Source organism: Oncorhynchus kisutch, linkage group LG8, assembly GCF_002021735.2.
Source record: "Oncorhynchus kisutch isolate 150728-3 linkage group LG8, Okis_V2, whole genome shotgun sequence".
Lineage (NCBI taxonomy): Eukaryota > Metazoa > Chordata > Actinopteri > Salmoniformes > Salmonidae > Oncorhynchus > Oncorhynchus kisutch.
In genome coordinates this window covers 55,112,225-55,129,110 of record NC_034181.2, presented here as the reverse complement: position 1 = coordinate 55,129,110, position 16,886 = coordinate 55,112,225, and the positions used below count along the sequence as shown (strand labels likewise).

The 16,886-nt window shown below is 45.2% G+C and overlaps 2 protein-coding genes across 12 annotated transcripts in view; one reads left to right on the top strand and one right to left on the bottom strand.

Annotated features, from left to right (window-relative positions):
• nav2a (neuron navigator 2a) overlaps window positions 1-12,194 on the top strand; it is a 130,665-nt gene extending 118,471 nt beyond the window's left edge. For 8 of the 11 annotated variants that reach the window (XM_031830611.1, XM_031830610.1, XM_031830606.1 and 5 more), the window contains 14 exons: window positions 107-285; window positions 3,874-3,882; window positions 5,401-5,573; window positions 5,716-5,869; window positions 5,966-6,143; window positions 6,341-6,531; window positions 6,686-6,863; window positions 6,981-7,216; window positions 7,511-7,665; window positions 7,744-7,815; window positions 8,076-8,272; window positions 8,566-8,684; window positions 8,870-9,070; window positions 9,200-12,194. In XM_031830611.1, coding sequence (XP_031686471.1) covers window positions 107-285; window positions 3,874-3,882; window positions 5,401-5,573; window positions 5,716-5,869; window positions 5,966-6,143; window positions 6,341-6,531; window positions 6,686-6,863; window positions 6,981-7,216; window positions 7,511-7,665; window positions 7,744-7,815; window positions 8,076-8,272; window positions 8,566-8,684; window positions 8,870-9,070; window positions 9,200-9,325 — 2,168 coding nt within the window. In that variant the 3' untranslated portion in view covers window positions 9,326-12,194. The remainder of the gene's footprint in view (window positions 1-106; window positions 286-3,873; window positions 3,883-5,400; window positions 5,574-5,715; window positions 5,870-5,965; window positions 6,144-6,340; window positions 6,532-6,685; window positions 6,864-6,980; window positions 7,217-7,510; window positions 7,666-7,743; window positions 7,816-8,075; window positions 8,273-8,565; window positions 8,685-8,869; window positions 9,071-9,199) is intronic. The other 3 variants (XM_031830607.1, XM_031830616.1, XM_031830615.1) reach the window with 1 other exon arrangement.
• A 191-nt stretch (window positions 12,195-12,385) lies between these two features.
• On the bottom strand, window positions 12,386-16,242 carry dbx1a (developing brain homeobox 1a). Its single transcript, XM_020488693.2, has 4 exons — window positions 15,765-16,242; window positions 15,503-15,610; window positions 13,687-13,889; window positions 12,386-13,507 (listed from the first exon to the last, which is right to left on the bottom strand). The coding sequence occupies exons 1-4, from the start codon at window positions 16,132-16,134 to the stop codon at window positions 13,172-13,174; spliced, it is 1,017 nt and encodes a 338-aa protein (XP_020344282.1). The 5' UTR covers window positions 16,135-16,242; the 3' UTR covers window positions 12,386-13,171.
• Between the last annotated feature and the right edge of the window lie 644 nt (window positions 16,243-16,886).

Sequence of the window (16,886 nt, the reverse complement as noted above, 5' to 3'; positions counted from 1 at the left end):
ATGCTGTGATACTGTATTATTTATGGGTCTTGAAAAAAAGTCTCTCTCGCTCTCTCACTTTGTCTGTCTCTCAACCCCCCCCCGCCTCTCCTCCCCTCTTTCTCAGGTTGTGGTGGTAGTAATGGCAGCCCCCTGCAGCAGCAGCAGCAGCAGCCAGACCTACGGATGAGGAGACAGCACTCGTCAGACAGCGTCAGCAGCATTGCCAGTGCAACCAGCCACTCCAGTGTGGGATCCAACATGGACGCCGACGCTAAGAACAAGAAGAAGAACAAGAAGAACTGGGTATGTACAGTCGTAGACATGCAGACGCATTCAAAGCGCACACTCACGGTCGTGATCGCTCACTAACACACACACACATATCTTATTCCAAATGAAATCTAACACCTGTATGTAGGTTTGTCTCTGTCTCACTTGTTTCATCTCTCTCTCTATATATATATATATATGTGTGTGTGTGTGTGTGTGTGTGTGTGTGTGTGTGTGTGTGTGTGTGTGTGTGTGTGTGTGTGTGTGTGTGTGTGTGTGTGTGTGTGTGTGTGTGTGTGTGTGTGTGTGTGTGTGTGTGTGTGTGTGTGTGTGTGTGTGTGTATTTGTGTGTTTGTAATTCACACTCTGGGGTCTCGTTCTCAGGCATCTTGCACAGGTGCCAAGGTGAATGCAACGCGATTAGCTTTCCTTGTAGACTCCAGTTCCTGTTCAAAAATAGTGTACAGTTTAGGGAATAGTGTGTCATTTGGTACGTTACCTAGATCTACAAGTTGTAGAGATGGTGTGTGAAATAGAGAACATGTTTTGAACATTTTCAATTCCCTGTTAATACAGGGAGTTAACATTGCTCCATTTCCTGTTCTGTTCCCTCTTGCTCCTTGTTGCTGACAGATCGTGTCTTGCACAGGAGGACAGGTTGAAGACGACGATGTATGCATCCTGTTGGTGGTTTGGTTACTGTAGATGCTTTTAGGCTGCGCACCTTTTCTGTTGGTGTCTGTAGGCAGCAAAACAGCGATCAACCTGAAAGCTTTCGCGCCAGGTAATTGTATTTGTACCGCTTCAGAGCTGCTCGATGGAAGCGGCTCGTCTTGAGACTCTCTAAAGATACTACTGAACTCTGTTTTGTTGCCTGCATCTACAATATCTTGACGAGCTGATTGTTGCTGTAAGAGCTGCTTTACATACCCAGTGTGTCGCTGCTGTAGTGGTTGTAGCAAATCTCTGAGTCAATCCTCCAGACGTGGGCTCAATTCCAATAGCATTTCAGGAATTGTATTGCATTCTAATAGAGGAATTTGGTTTCCCACAGGGTTTGAATTGAGCCCCGCTCTAATTGCTTTACTGGCTAGAGGTCGACCGATTATGATTTTTCAACGCCGATACCGATTATTGGAGGACCAAAAAAAAACGCTGATACCGATTAATTGGCCGATTTTTAACATTTTTTCTTTTTAATAATGACAACTACAACAATACTGAATGAACACTTATTTTAACTTAATATAATACATCTATAAAATCAATTTAGCCTCAAATAAATAATGAAACATGTTCAATTTGGTTTAAATAATGCAAAAACAAAGTGTTGGAGAAGAAAGTAAAAGTGCAATATGTGCCATGTAAGAAAGCTAACGTTTAAGTTCCTTGCTCAGAACATGAAAACATATGAAAGCTGGTGGTTCCTTTTAACATGAGTCTTCAATATTCCCAGTTAAGAACTTTTAGGTTGTAGTTATTATAGGAATATTTCTCTCTATACGATTTGTATTTTATATACCTTTGACTATTGGATGTTCTTATAGGCACTTTAGTATTGCCAGTGTAACAGTATAGCTTCCGTCCCTCTCCTCACCTCTACCTGGGCTCGAACCAGGAACACATCGACAACAGCCACCCTTGAAGCAGCGTTACCCAAGCAGAGCAAGGCTAACAACTACTCCAAGTCTCAGAGCGAGTGACGTTTGAAACGCTATTAGCGCTCACCCCGCTAACTAGCTAGCCATTTCACATCGGTTACACCAGCCTAATCTCGGGAGTTGATAGGCTTGAAGTCATAAACAGCTCAATGCTTGAAGTATTGCGAAGAGCTGCTGGCAAGACGCACAAAAGTTCTGTTTGAATTAATGCTTACGAGCCTGCTGGTGCCTACCATCGCTCAGTCTGACTGCTCTATCAAATCATAGACTTAATTATAACATAATAACACACATATGGTTGAATCCGGAAACCGTCATTTAGAAAACAAAACCTAAATTCTTTCAATGAAATACGGAACCGTTCCGTATTTTATCTAATGGATGGCATCCCTAAGACTAAATATTGCTGATACATTGCACAACCTTCAATGTTATGTCATAATTACGTACAATTCTGGCAAATTAGTTCGCAAAGAGCCAGGCGGCCCAAACTGTTGCATATACCCTGACTCTGTGTGCAATGAACGCAAGAGAAGTGACACAATTTCACCTGGTTAATATTGCATGCTAACCTGGATTTCTTTTAGCTAAATATGCAGGTTTAAAAATATATACTTGTGTATTGATTTTAAGAAAGGCATTGACGTTTATGGTTAGGTACACGTTGGAGCAACGACAGTCCTTTTTCGCGAAAGCTCACCGGATCGATTATATGCAACGCAGGACACGCTAGATAAACTAGTAATATCATCAACCATGTATAGTTATAACTAGTGATTATGATTGATTGTTTTTAAAAATATAAGTTTAATGCTAGCTAGCAACTTACCTTGGCTTCTTACTGCATTCGCGTGACAGGCAGGCTCCTCGTGAGGCAGGTGGTTAGAGCGTTGGACTAGTTAACCGTAAGGTTGCAAGATTGAATCCCTGAGCTGACAAGGATAAAAATCTGTCATTCTGCCCCTGAACAAGGCAGTTAACCCACCGTTCCTAGGCCCTCATTGAAAATAAGAATGTGTTCTTAACTGACTTGCCTAGTTAAATAAAGGTGTAAAAAAAAAAATTTGGCAAAATCGGCGTCCACAAATACCGATTTCCGATTGTTATGAAAATTTGAAATCGGCCCTAATTAATCGGCCATTCCGATTAATCGGTCGACCTCTAGTATTGGCTGCTATTGAACCTTTCTAGACCCTAGTGATTTGTGTCCCTGTCCTCTGTCCCGTAGACGTAATAACATTGAAGTGACCCTGTATAAGCTGACTTTAGCTTTGAATGTCTATATGTGTAGCTCTATCGATTTAATCATACAATACTCCTGGCCCAATCCGAGGACTTTGTGAGAAGGAGTAGACTGGTGTACGGTCTATATGCAGTTTCGTCGAGCGAAAGTCATGTTTTAGGACCTAGTGACAATAAGCTATCTTCAGATCGTCCGTGATTCTCATGTGCTTTTTGCACAGACAATAGGTGGTCCTTTGATAATATGTGGATTGGATAAGCCGCATGTGGAAGAGTGTAGCATGTAGGGTGTATGCGGTCTGTCTGTGAGGTATCGTGGTAAGAAGGGTAGTGGACCGTAAACGAGCCCCCTGTTAGAGGGACATCGGTCTGGCGCCAGTGTGGGTTGAAGCAAATGGCCTTAGAGGCTTACGTTGCAGAGCAGCTGTGTTCCTATTCAAGTGGACACGTTATATTTGAATTGCCTTCCGTTCTGTACCCTGCTCAGAGATTCGAATGATACAAGTTCTAAGAAGTGTAGATCGCTCTCTCCGATTCCTAGGATTTGACTTTTGATATTCCTTAGAGCATTTTCCACTTTTCCACAGTACACCTTCTGTAGCCTCCACTGGCTATGTCCCTACCACTGACACACTCACACACTCCCCACTGAACCTGTGCTGTTTTGTGTGTGTCTCTCTCTCTCTCTCTCTCTCTGTGCTATCGCTTCATGTGGCAGGTCTATGAGGTAAGAGTGGATTCAAAAAAAAGAAAGGCAGCTTAACCTCGAACTGACCTTAACTTAACCCCAAGCACTCTGTAGGTTACTAACGCAATCCCTCTCCTTCCTCTCCCATCCTCAATCATCCCTCTCCTTCCTCTCCCGTCCTCAATCATCCCTCTCCTTCCTCTCCCGTCCTCAATGATCCCTCTCCTTCCTCTCCCGTCCTCAATGATCCCTCTCCTTCCTCTCCCGTCCTCAATGATCCCTCTCCTTCCTCTCCCGTCCTCAATGATCCCTCTCCTTCCTCTCCCGTCCTCAATCATCCCTCTCCTTCCTCTCCCGTCCTCAATGATCCCTCTCCTTCCTCTCCCGTCCTCAATCATCCCTCTCCTTCCTCTCCCGTCCTCAATCATCCCTCTGCTTCCTCTCCCGTCCTCAATCATCCCTCTCCTTCCTCTCCCGTCCTCAATCATCCCTCTCCTTCCTCTCCCGTCCTCAATCATCCCTCTCCTTCCTCTCCCGTCCTCAATCATCCCTCTCCTTCCTCTCCCGTCCTCAATCATCCCTCTCCTTCCTCTCCCGTCCTCAATCATCCCTCTGCTTTCTTCTCCGGTCGTGTTCTTTATCCTGCTTGCTTTCCTGGTGTGACTTTGAGCCTGCTCTGAAACAAAAACGTAACACAAGGCTCCATTATAAGGCAGACATTTCCTGGTAATCTTCTCGCTGTGAATTAAAGGTACATGAAACTGGTAGTCTCCATGACGGCCTCTTTTCTAGTCTTATTCACTGCAGTTCTTCACTGCAGTGCTGTTATTCACTGCAGTGCTGTTCTTCACTGCAGTGGGGTTATTCACTGCAGTGCTGTTATTCACTGCAGTGCTGTTCTTCACTGCAGTGCTGTTATTCACTGCAGTGCTGTTATTCACTGCAGTGCTGTTCTTCACTGCAGTGCTGTTATTCACTGCAGTGCTGTTATTCACTGCAGTGCTGTTCTTCACTGCAGTGGGGTTATTCACTGCAGTGCGGTTATTCACTGCAGTGCTGTTATTCACTGCAGTGCTGTTCTTCACTGCAGTGCTGTTCTTCACTGCAGTGGGGTTATTCACTGCAGTGCGGTTATTCACTGCAGTGCTGTTATTTCTCTCTGCAGTCTACAGTGCGTTGTGTATTTATACACATACACAGTAGGTCAGGTTAGTGGACTGGATGTATGTGACCACACACACACACACACACACACACACACACACACACACACACACACACACACACACACACACACATACACAATAACCACCTGACACTCACTCACACGGACACCTCTTAGTGTTTGTGTTCGGAGCATAAAACTCAAGTCACGGTCTCCCTGTAGCCCTAGTCCTTTTCCCCCATTGCTTCTCCTTCCCTTCTCTCTTTTCTTGGTCTGTTTCTCACTTACTCGGGCACTCCCCTCACCACTGCCTCCCTCCGATTTCCCTTGCTCCCCGCCTGTTTTGGGAGACACTCACCCGCCACTCCTCTCTGCCTCTCTCCCGCCTGCAGTTGCGCAGCTCCTTCAAGCAGGCGTTCAGCAAGAAGAAGTCCCCTAAGTCTGCCTCGTCCCACTCTGACATAGAGGAGATGACGGACTCCTCCCTCCCCTCCTCCCCTAAACTCCCCCACAATGGGTCCACAACCTCCAGCCACATGCTCAGGAACTCGCACTCCAACTCACTGTACGTATAAGGTGTGGTGTTTGTGCGTGCGTGCATGTGTGTGTGCATGCGTGCGTGTGCGTGTGTGTGTGTGTGTGTGTGTGTGTGTGTGTGTGTGTGAGAAAATATGTAAAAGTTATGTCAATTGAGCATCTGTGTGTAGGCTGTCGGACTGTCTGGACGGTGAGGCAGAGACCGTGATGCAGCTCCGCAGTGAGCTCAGGGAGAAGGAGATGAAGCTGACGGACATCCGCCTTGAGGCTCTCAGCTCGGCCCATCAACTGGACCAGCTCAGAGAGGCCATGAACCACATGCAGGTAACATTCACACAACCGGGGAAACGTACGTGCATGCACACACACACACTGTTTTGTTGACCTGCTGTTGCTATGGCTTCCTGTGTTTTCTCTCAGGGGGACATAGAGAAACTGAAGGCAGAGAATGACCGTCTGAAGCTGGAGAGTACGGGGAGCAGCAGAGCCCCCTCCCAGGCCTCCATCTCCTCCTCGCCCCCTCACCATACACACACCCCTACACCAGGGCCTGGCCTGTCCCAGCACAGCATCAACCTCACCGAGTCCACCAGCCTGGGTAAGAACAGCATGTTTTGATGTGGGTATCTGTACAGTTGGGTAAATGTGTGAGCATGCGTTTCTTTTAAGTGTGTGTACGTCTGTATTTGTGTTTGGGCATGATGGCCTTTTGAGAGTGTGTTGGCCTGATAGCTGTTTCTACTGTGAATGGGTGTATTGTGTGAGTCTCACTCTCCTCCCCCTCTCTCCTCTCAGACATGTTGTTGGATGATACAGTGGGAGATGGAGTGATGAGGAAAGAGGGACGACACGTGAAGATAGTGGTCAGTCTGGACGAGGACCTCTCCCAGGAGGCCAGGGCTCGCCACTTCCTGATTGGCTGTATCGGTGTGAGTGGTAAAACCAAGTGGGACGTCTTGGACGGGGTAGTCCGTCGCCTCTTCAAGGTAAACACTTTGAAGGAATGACTTAATTCGTGGACAAAGGTTTCATTCATTTGATTTATCTTTCCAATATCCAAACAAGTGACACAAGAAATTCACAGTAGATTCACAGTTGCATGTCACCGAACCCTTGGCCTTTGCCCTCCTGCTTCCTTAGGAGTACATCACCCATGTGGACCCAGTGAGCCAGCTGGGGCTGACCTGTGACAGTGTGGAGGGATACAACATCGGGGATGTGCATCGCCATAGCAACACCGGCGTCTCTCACCCCCCCGAGCTGCTGCCCTGCGGCTACCTGGTTGGAGACAGCGACACCATCAACATCAGGCTCAAAGGTATGAGCGCGTGTGTTTCTCTAAATGTCTGCGTCTCTCCTCACAATCTGGTGTGTGTCGTGCTCTCTGTGTAAAGTGTTTCTCTCTCTCTCTGCCTCCCTCTCTCTCCCTCTCTAGGTGTGAGCAGTGAGAGTGTGGACTGCCTGGTGTTTGACACCCTGATCCCCAAGCCCATGCTGCAGCGCTACGTGTCTCTGCTGAGGGAGCACCGCCGTGTCATTCTCTCTGGCCCCAGCGGCACCGGTAAAACACACCTGGCCAACCGTCTGGCAAGACACCTGCTCCTGCAGGAGGGCCGACCCCTGACCCCTCACTCCATCGTCACCTTCAACGTGGACCACAAGTCTAGCAAGGTACGTAGCGATGCCCCTGAAGCACCGTCGCCGCAGCATGGGGCACCGACTGGCGAGGCGATACACTGTTGTGATGTGACCATTAATTAGCCTTTTTTTCTATGTTATATTAGATGTGTCTTTAGAGGCAGAACTCAACAGTGGGTCTATGTTAAAACAACTCAGTAGGGTTTTTGTGCATTGAAAAAAATACTTGATGTGTAAACCTCTGTCTCTCTCTCTCTCTCGCTCTCTCGCTCTCTCTCTCTCTCTCTCTCTCTCTCTCTCTCTCTCTCTCTCTCTCTTTCTCTCTAGGAGTTGCGTCAGTACCTGTCAGGCCTGGCTGAGCAGTGCAGCGGTGACAGACTAGAGGCAGAGAGCCCTCTAGTGGTCATACTGGATAATCTGCACCACGTCTCCTCTCTGGGAGAGCTCTTCAACGGGGTGTTCAACTGCAAATACCAATGTTGGTGAGTACACACACATGCGTGCGTGCGTGCACTTGTGTTTATTGTAAATGTGTTGATTTTCTGTGTGTGTGTCCCCAGTCCCTACATCATCGGTACTATGAGCCAGGCCACATCCTCCGCACCCAACCTACAACTCCACCACAACTTCAGGTGGGCTAACTCAACAGCCGTAATAACACTAGATATACCAGTTGAAGATCAATAGCAGCTGAAAGGAAACCCAGCTAAATGTTTGAATTTGAAATGCACTTTACATGATTCATCACTAGGTGGCAGCAACAGACTGGGCAGCAATCCATTGCCCTCTCCATTCATTCCGAATGGAAAGATGGAGTGTCTTCATTGGCTGTATTCATGAATGAGTAACTACCAATGAACTCCTCCTCTCTGTCATTTGTGTATGTGATCAGATGGGTGCTGTGTGCCAATCACTTGGAGCCGGTGAAGGGCTTCCTGGGTCGCTACCTGAGGAGGAAGCTGATCGAGACGGAGATCGGCAGCCGCAAGCGCGTCCTGGAGCTGGTCAAGATCATCGACTGGATCCCTCGCGTCTGGCACCACCTCAACCGCTTCCTAGAGGCACACAGCTCCTCTGATGTTACCATCGGTAGGTAGAATGCACAACGACGTCATAAACCAGCTATATGCCCCAATCTAAAAGAAATGGAGAAGATAATCACAGTAATTTTAAGATTTGTTGCGCTTATATTTTCCATTAATTTGGGGTTTATAAGGCATATAGCTAGATCTACAAAACCGATGTGATGGGATGTGGACTAATCTTGACATCAGGGAAATTTTGTGGTCTGAGAACATCTTTATGCACAAATGAGAATTTGGAAGGAAAGGCACAGTGACACTATTTAACATCCATCTGACCTTTGACCTTTGCCTCCCCAGGGCCACGCCTCTTCCTGTCGTGTCCTATGGACGTGGCTGGCTCCAGGGTGTGGTTCACTGACCTCTGGAACTACTCCATCATCCCCTACATGCTGGAGGCAGTCAGAGAGGGACTGCAGGTAGGCTAAGTACATAAAGCCATGCAACAGACATGCAACACATGCATATCCGTTCACACAGGCACACTGAAACATATCGGTCACAAAAAACAAACAAATAATATGTACACACACACTTAACATATTATTATCATATCTCTCCATTGATACATACAATGCTCTCTCCCCTCCATCCGTCTCTGTAGCTGTACGGCCGTAGGTCAGCGTGGGAGGACCCAGCACGCTGGGTGATTGACAGCTACCCCTGGTTAGCCACACCCACACCTGCTGATTGGCCCCCGCTGCTGCAGCTCCGCCCAGAAGATGTGGGCTTCGACGGTTACTCCGCCCCCAGGGAGGGCATCAGGAAGGAGCCGTCGCAGAGTGACAGTGACGCAGACCCGCTGGTGAGACAAAGGCGCTCGCGCACACACAAATGCTAAAAACAGGTCAAGTGTACACACAGCACACACAAGCAGGCACACACACACAGTCACACTCACGCTAACCTTTGACCCTGGCGTCTCTGTCCTCAGATGAGTATGCTAATGAGGCTGAAGGAGGCAGCCACTTCCTCCAACCCTCAGAGATACGACAGCGACTCTAATACCAACAGTCACCAACATGACATCCTGGACTCAACACTAGAGTCAACATTGTGAGCCGACGACTCCTCCTTCCCAAGAAGACAAAAAAAAAATGCATTCAGTTAACATTTTTATGTTCAGCCAATGCAACATTTCTTTTGAATGCGTTTTTCCAAGCTCACGCCACAAAAATCAAGCCACTCTAATTGTCATATCAGGAACACTACGGGTGCAGGCAACCCAGAACGAGAGGAGAACTGAACAACAACAAAAAAGGAGCGAAACAGAAAGCTTCTGCTGCTCTGTTCTATTTTTGCACCGTCGTGGCCAACCTCTCTCCAGCTACTCCTCATGTACCGTTTAGACAAACAACTGACAGACACCAGCGTTTTTACACTGTGTATGGAGCATCATCTCCATCTTCGTTATTTTCCTTATCAGCATCAGTACCGTGGTCTCCTTATTTCAGAAAAGAAAGAGACTGCGTCGTGGAGCCAAAACCACCACATCAACAAGCCAGGCTCCTCGCGGCTCTTCCCCCGGCTGCAGTGCTCCAAACTGGGCTACAGATTGAGCTACAGGCCCTCTCCTCTGGAGCATGGTGCTGGAGGTGTCATCTTCGTCATCTCCACAGAGACCAAATTCACTGGTTCCCACTGCCCCCCAGTGACACACACACACACACCTATCACCATTCACCTGCCCCTACATGTGACTCCTTTTGTCCCAAACGGGTCGCCGTAGCATAAGCTTCTTCTCCAGAAGAAAAGTCTCTACTTTGGTGCTGGACTGAACTTTAAAAAGATGCCTTACTTTTTTTTGTAACAGACTATGTGCATAGGCTACTTTTTTTAATTGAGTCTTTTTGGCTGTGAACTTACAGGGCTTTAAAAGTCGACACTCTCTTTGCGTTGTGCGGCAGGTGGGCTTGTAGAACTATCCTCATATCAAACACCAATGCCATGTTATTAAGAGGTTATTAGGGCTTGAATAGGGAAAGGGACTTGGGCTTTAATGACATGTCATTCATTGTATTACTCCCAATGCTGAGAAGTTTGTAAAAGTTTGGATATAACTTATTAAGGACGACCACGTGAGATAGAAAAGTACATTTGGTTGGTGCTCAAAGTAAAGAATCATTTTGTAATGGATATGTCATGGATATGGGGGGAGCGATTATTAAGGACTTGTTTTGGTCTCTGTACCTCATCTACCTTCTATACACCCCTTTGCGCCTTTACCGTGCTTGTCGTCTGTTTTGATTATACGATGTGTAATGATTGTCGTGGTCATGACAAAATGTCGAGTGAACATGTAACAACGTGTATAATCCTGCTTTGTTTTCAAGTCGTTTTTTTACTTGAGCTCATGTTTTAAAGTCGTTTTTTTGCTTGAACTCATGTTTTAAAGTAGTTTTTTTACTTGAGCTCATGTTTTAAAGTCGTTTTTTTACTTGAGCTCATGTTTTAAAGTCGTTTTTTTACTTGAGCTCATGTTTTAAAGTCGTTTTTTTACTTGAGCTCATGTTTTAAAGTCGTTTTTTTGCTTGAGCTCATGTTTTAAAGTCGTTTTTTTACTTGAGCTCATGTTTTAAAGTCGTTTTTTTTGCTTGAGCTCATGTTTTAAAGTCGTTTTTTTACTTGAGCTCATGTTTTAAAGTCGTTTTTTTGCTTGAGCTCATGTTTTAAAGTCGTTTTTTTACTTGAGCTCATGTTTTAAAGTCGTTTTTTTACTTGAGCTCATGTTTTAAAGTCGTTTTTTTACTTGAGCTCATGTTTTAAAGGTACAAATGAGAGAGTACAAAATGGGAGAAGTGAAAGATTTAGAATGGTTATGGCTTCAGGTCAAAACATAATAGATTTGTTTTCTTGGCTTCAGATATGTGTATATTGTCCCGTTTCCTCCAAACCTTCATCCTAGGGGGGGAGGAGAGTGTGTTATTTTTGGTTCGATAGTTATTTGTTTCCAGCATCGCTTCCGTTATCTTTCAATGTTTTGGGTGTTTCTTAGTCATCAATCCTATGCAACATTCATTTTGAACTCAAAAATTTAAGCCAAGCCTTAAGGTCAGTTCTTTGGGGGGTTTTCAGCACTGCCAAGAGATGTACAGCAAGCGAAGGATTTTGTGAATCATTTTTGGGGAGCTGGTACAGTCTTTGTTAATTTACATAATGAAATCAAAGTTGTGTCTGTACGCTTGGAGGGGGTCACTTGTCATAGTAAATGCAAGCGCACACAAAAAAAAACGGACACGTAAGGTGTTTGTCAGTCTGTATATCCACTTGCGAAAACCCTGCTCGCTTTGAGAGGTTTGGATGGTTGAAATGGATGTCGCTGTTGAATTCACATGTTCTTAAAACTCAATGAATGTGTAGCATTCTGTGCTATGTAAAAATATATATATGTAACATAAGTGTAAATACTTGATTACCTTGCGACATTTTGATGACTTTTCTAACCAATTTGTAACTACTTGAACATCAGTATTTTGTGTACAGTCTCTTTTGCATCAGAGCAGGCGTGTGGAGTTTATCATCAATGTTCTCTCCAGAGCTTGGAGAACTGATTCTCAAGGTCACTGTGCTAGTCTTAAGTTATTTGTGATTCAATAAAAAAAAAACATGGTTATTTATTAATTAATGCAATGTGACTTATCAATTATGGCTCTCTACTAACATAAACCTGTCTATATATTTCATGTTTTTTGTTGTTGTTGTCAATTTCCACTTTGTAATAGAAGATATACCATGTAACTGTTACATTTTATTTGGTATTTGTACAAAACATTGTGAAATACACACACAATACATTGAAATAAAACATGGTGAAATATTAACACATATATATATATATATACACACACACACAATACATTGAATTAACAAAATTGTATAAATTATGCACAAAATTTCTACACTTTTCAATAAAAACTCTACGTAGTCCAGGTAACTCAATTTTCTTGGCATAAAATTTCCATACAAATAGTTGTACAAAATACTGTACAATTGAAAGAGCTGTGCAAAACAGCAAATCATTTCTAAGTATATCCTATAAACAGGGACAGCTCCAGGCATAAGCGATATAAGTGGTCGCTTAGGGCCCCCGGCCACTAGGGCCCCCCATATTTAAAAAAAAAACTCGGTCAGGTTCTCAACTTACTGTTGAGAGTAAGAATAGTAGAATACACAAGGTGCAAGTTTGAAATTTGGTTGTGCATCGGCAGCTTTTCTCTTGTTTTGTCAGTCAATGACAGTCACTCAATTAGCCATTCCTGCAAACAATTTTTAGATTGGTAAGTTAGTCTAGGCAGTTATCAAAACTTGTAGAAAATCATGGCTGAATACCGACCGGGCCCAGGGCCCCATTAATTGTGTTAGTCACTCTCACTCTGATAGCATTAACATGACATGTCATGGCTAAATGAATGGAACTGAATGACATAACATTTCAACATTTTCTCTCTGCGCCATGGCAAACTGCAGAAAACTTGCTTTAAAACGGCAAAAATGTTTCTCAGCCCCATGGCACAATGAGTAGAATTGCATGAAATGTATAATAAAATTGCAACCTTTTCTTTCCACCCCATGGCAAAATATATAGAACTGCTGAAAACTTGCTTTAATACTGCCTCATTTTCCATATGCCACATGGCAAAATGTGTAGAATTTAAGGAAATTGACTTTAAAACTCTGCTGTCAAAGGCAAGAGCCGGCCCTTCCTATAAAATAAGAGTTATTTTTAAAAGAAATAATCATGGATATAGCTTAAATTGTTTGGACAGAAGTTCATTGTTTTAAAAGTTGGTGGAACATGAAAAAAAAAATCTTAGTAGTTGGGTCTAAATTAAGGGATACAGCCTCTGGCAAACCTAGTCACACAGGTACAGTTCATATGTGGATAACCATTTTATAAGCAAATAAATTATGAAACTGTGATCTCTTCTTCATCCGATTCTGAGAACTCCGAGTGCTTGCTGGAGAGAGATGGCGACGAGAGGTTCGATCCGGCGCTGTTAGACAACTCGCGCCCCGCTACGGGGGAATGGCAAAGGCCAGGCGCGCCTCTAGCCCCGAATGGGTCCTCTTCCATCTCGTCCTCCTCTTCCTCCGCGGAGGACTTCTTGCCGACGTCGCTGAGATCTGGGTGTGGGTTCGTTTTAGTGGGCAGGGTCTGCTCTCGACAACCTCCTGACGACAGGAGCTCCCTCTCTTTGGAGTTCCTCCACTTCATTCTGCGGTTCTGGAACCAGATTTTAACCTGGCGAAAAAAAAGGAATAGTATAGCCAGTTAGTTCTGTTTCAGTTTATAGAGGTTGACTTTATTACAGAGTTTCAATAATACAAAACAGAATCAACTTTAGCATGCATACGCGTTAGCGTAAATACACGCGTATTACGCACAGTTTAGCCCTGGGCAAATAAAAGTACGTGATTTACCTGTGAGTCTTTGAGGCCGAGCTTTGAGGCCAGCTTCTTCCTGTCTGGTTTGCTGATGTATTTCTGTTTCTGGAACATCTTCTCCAGAGCTTTGCGCTGCACGTCAGAGAACACCGCCCGTCTGAGCATCCCTCTCCTCGGCTTCCCTCTGTTGGCCAGTGGCCAAGAGAAGGTCCCGGGGATGGGCACGACCGATGAAGAGGCTGTGGTTAGAAGAGGGGGAGACGTTAATTCAACAAATAAACACCGTTCATTCATAAAAAAGCATGCCAAAACGTAGCAATAGGCTTAAAATAGACGTTAACATCGGTCCCCTTTTTTTTTTTTTTTACACTTGTCTACAAACTTTGCAATCTGTTATGATTGAATATGCTTCCCCCATTTGGCCGCGGAATACGTCTCCTTTTTGAGTGAAATGGCACGAGGTGACTAATTAGCACATTGGTCGGTCCCCAGCCGCATTGGTATGGTAAGGAGGCAGCGTATCCTTTAAGGAACCCCGCGAGGACGGATAGAGGAGTTAATAAACCGTGAACGGTAATTGTGTAGTAATGAACTAACGCAGAAAAGATTTTGGACAGGCTGCGAATGCCATATATTATCGCGACAAAAGGAGATTTACACTTTCAAACTAAACACCACTGCATACCTGAATACTGATGCCGAGGGGCCCAGGGTGCATTTGTTCTGCCCTCAAATCATTTTCATTAAATGAACACGAACAGCTATTCAGGCCGCTCGAGCTGTTTCGTGAAGGTATTCAGCGCATCCCATGAAAAGACTCCCAACTCCCATTATGATTCGTCTGAATGAAAGCTTGGACTAGCGACTTTATAGACTTTTCTAAGAGATTATTATTTATTTCGTCCTGTTGATTGGCCCCAGAGTTTAAAAAAACGGAGAGGCGAAGGAAGTCGTTTTAAGGCATGATGTGTTTTTCAGGTCAGGGATATAGTAAAACACTGAACATTTGTAGTGTGCACTGATTAGATTATTGTTCATGCAAATAATAATGATTTACAAGCCACTGAATTATTGCACACTTGCACATGTATGCCTATCTATAAGCCTACCATGTATTGCCAAATAACTTGGGCTAAGACCACCTTCATATCCACCACTCATGGTTGCACTTCCCATAATCAGGCACAACAACGAGCTATGTGGTCTTGTGAGAATATTGAAAGCTGTGAATGGCGCCTAATAGGGAAATTAGTGTATGACTGGTCTACGCCTCTTGCCCGCCTGGTCACTCTGGGGTGCGTGGGTGGCTTGCGGGGGGGGGGGGGGGGGGGTAACTGACCAAATTGGTTATGGTGCTGAAAGCATTGTTGGCAGCCAGTGGCCCAGTGCCCCTGCCCTGTGGGAAAAACGCGGGACCTTGCGGAGGAGACACCAAAATGGCCTTAATGCATGAGACCGTGGGGGGGACGGGACCGAACCGCAGCCCGTCTCGAAATTAAACCGTGATGATTCCGGATAATGGGTTAACTAGCAGTTGGGGGAAAGAGGGCTATGTTAGTGACCAGTGAGCTCAGCAGCTGAGAAGTCAGTGCAAATGGAACCAATTCCACCCAACCACACCACACCCACTCTGAAAGCACTGAAAGGTTCGCAAGCTACGTTTTGCAATGATATGCGTGCCTATACAGGGCATGTGCAAAAAGGTGCAACTTTCAGAGCTTTCAAAGCATTATTTGGGAAAGTCGTTCTATAAAACATTTTGATATGAACGCTGTCCCAGTCGAGAGGTGCGTATCAACTGTGCGCAAAGTGCAATTCAACGGTGTCTGAACGTGCATGATTAGTTCTTTACCTGGGAAATATGCAGACCTGAAGAAGGCGGGGTGGAAGGATCCGTCGAAGTAGGGGAGAGAGAAGGCCTTGGGGTGCATACTGTGGTGGATAGCGGGGGGCAACGATGCTGTAGAGGAAAATAACGTGTCAAGGAACGCCAACAATCAAGACAACACTCATGAAGAGACAAACAAGTTTTTGTCTCTTTTACCATATGCTAAGTGTAAAGGAACTGCTAAAATTACCAATTAGAAAGAAGGTACAACTTTGTTCACACTCACCGGTCTTTGGTGATGGTGCAAGGATTGCGCTGACTCCAAACTTAAGATACGTTGGATCTTTACTGCTCGGTTGTGACGTTTTCGGCGCGCATGATTCGCGCCTCAAGACAGTTGGAGAGACGATGCGCTCCAGTGGCATGGCACTAAAGGACATGGTGGTGGTGGTTGTCGCCGGGGAGACGCTTGCTGAGGGGAGCGTCCGTCTGAGGTGGTACCCCGCCGGCCTGCTTATCCGCAGCAGGTCCTCCACTAGGAAGCTGGAATGGGTTGGAAATGCGTTCTGCAGGGACTGGTGTACCGGCAAGGAGGCGGAGGGGCGGTAAAGGCCTGGGTACATCGCATTAGGCGCAAGGATGCTTGGGATCATCATGGTCCCGTCTGTAGTATAACGCAACACGAAACGATCTGTTGAAATACTCCGTCAAGAACAAATGAGGATCTGATAGGTTCCAATCTGAATGACTATCTTTACTCCTCTGGCTCCTCTACTTTGGGGAAGGCGTTTTATAGCAGGCTGCCCCAAAGCTCCTTTCAGAACTGTCAGCCTCAACAATGAGGTTCAACAAAGTTCTCTACATGGGTCGCTTTCAAGCGCCGTGCCGGGAGCGCTGATTGGCCAGAGAATGCAATTTATGATTGGATTAGACTCCATAAGCAAGGAACACACAATGTCCCTTCCACAAAAGAGGCATAGTCATCAATTTTGCATATTGACCACGTTCCATTGAGGCTCTGCAATTGGGTTTTGTTTAGTGGAGACGCACGCAAGGCTAATTAAAAAGCGATCCTAAAAGATTCAGACATAATTTGGGGCTTCTGAATGAGGGCTTAACCCAGAAGAAGCAACTATATTTATTCAGCTCCCCTGCTGTGTTTTATTAGATCAAAAGTTCGAATGAAAGCTACAGCGCGCTAAAAATGATACTATAATAACTCGATCATAACGGCGACAACAAACAGCAAAACATTCGTATTATAACAACAACAATGGTAATACAATAAAATATCGCATGAATAATGCATCAATAACATAGGCTATGAATATTGACAATCATTATCGCAATCATGATAACACAGATAGGCTCAATCTAATCGCCTTGGTTTCATTTAGCACCCCTTATA

Bases quoted from the DNA above. Each gene is read 5' to 3' on its own strand.
- dbx1a (XM_020488693.2), bottom strand. From the start codon at position 16,134: ATGATGATCCCAAGCATCCTTGCGCCTAATGCGATGTACCCAGGCCTT. The intron at 15,611-15,764 runs GTGAGTGTGAAC...TTTCCTCTACAG, and splicing joins TGCACCATCACCAAAGACCG to CATCGTTGCCCCCCGCTATC. The intron at 13,890-15,502 runs GTAAAGAACTAA...TTCTAACCACAG, and splicing joins CAGGTCTGCATATTTCCCAG to CCTCTTCATCGGTCGTGCCC.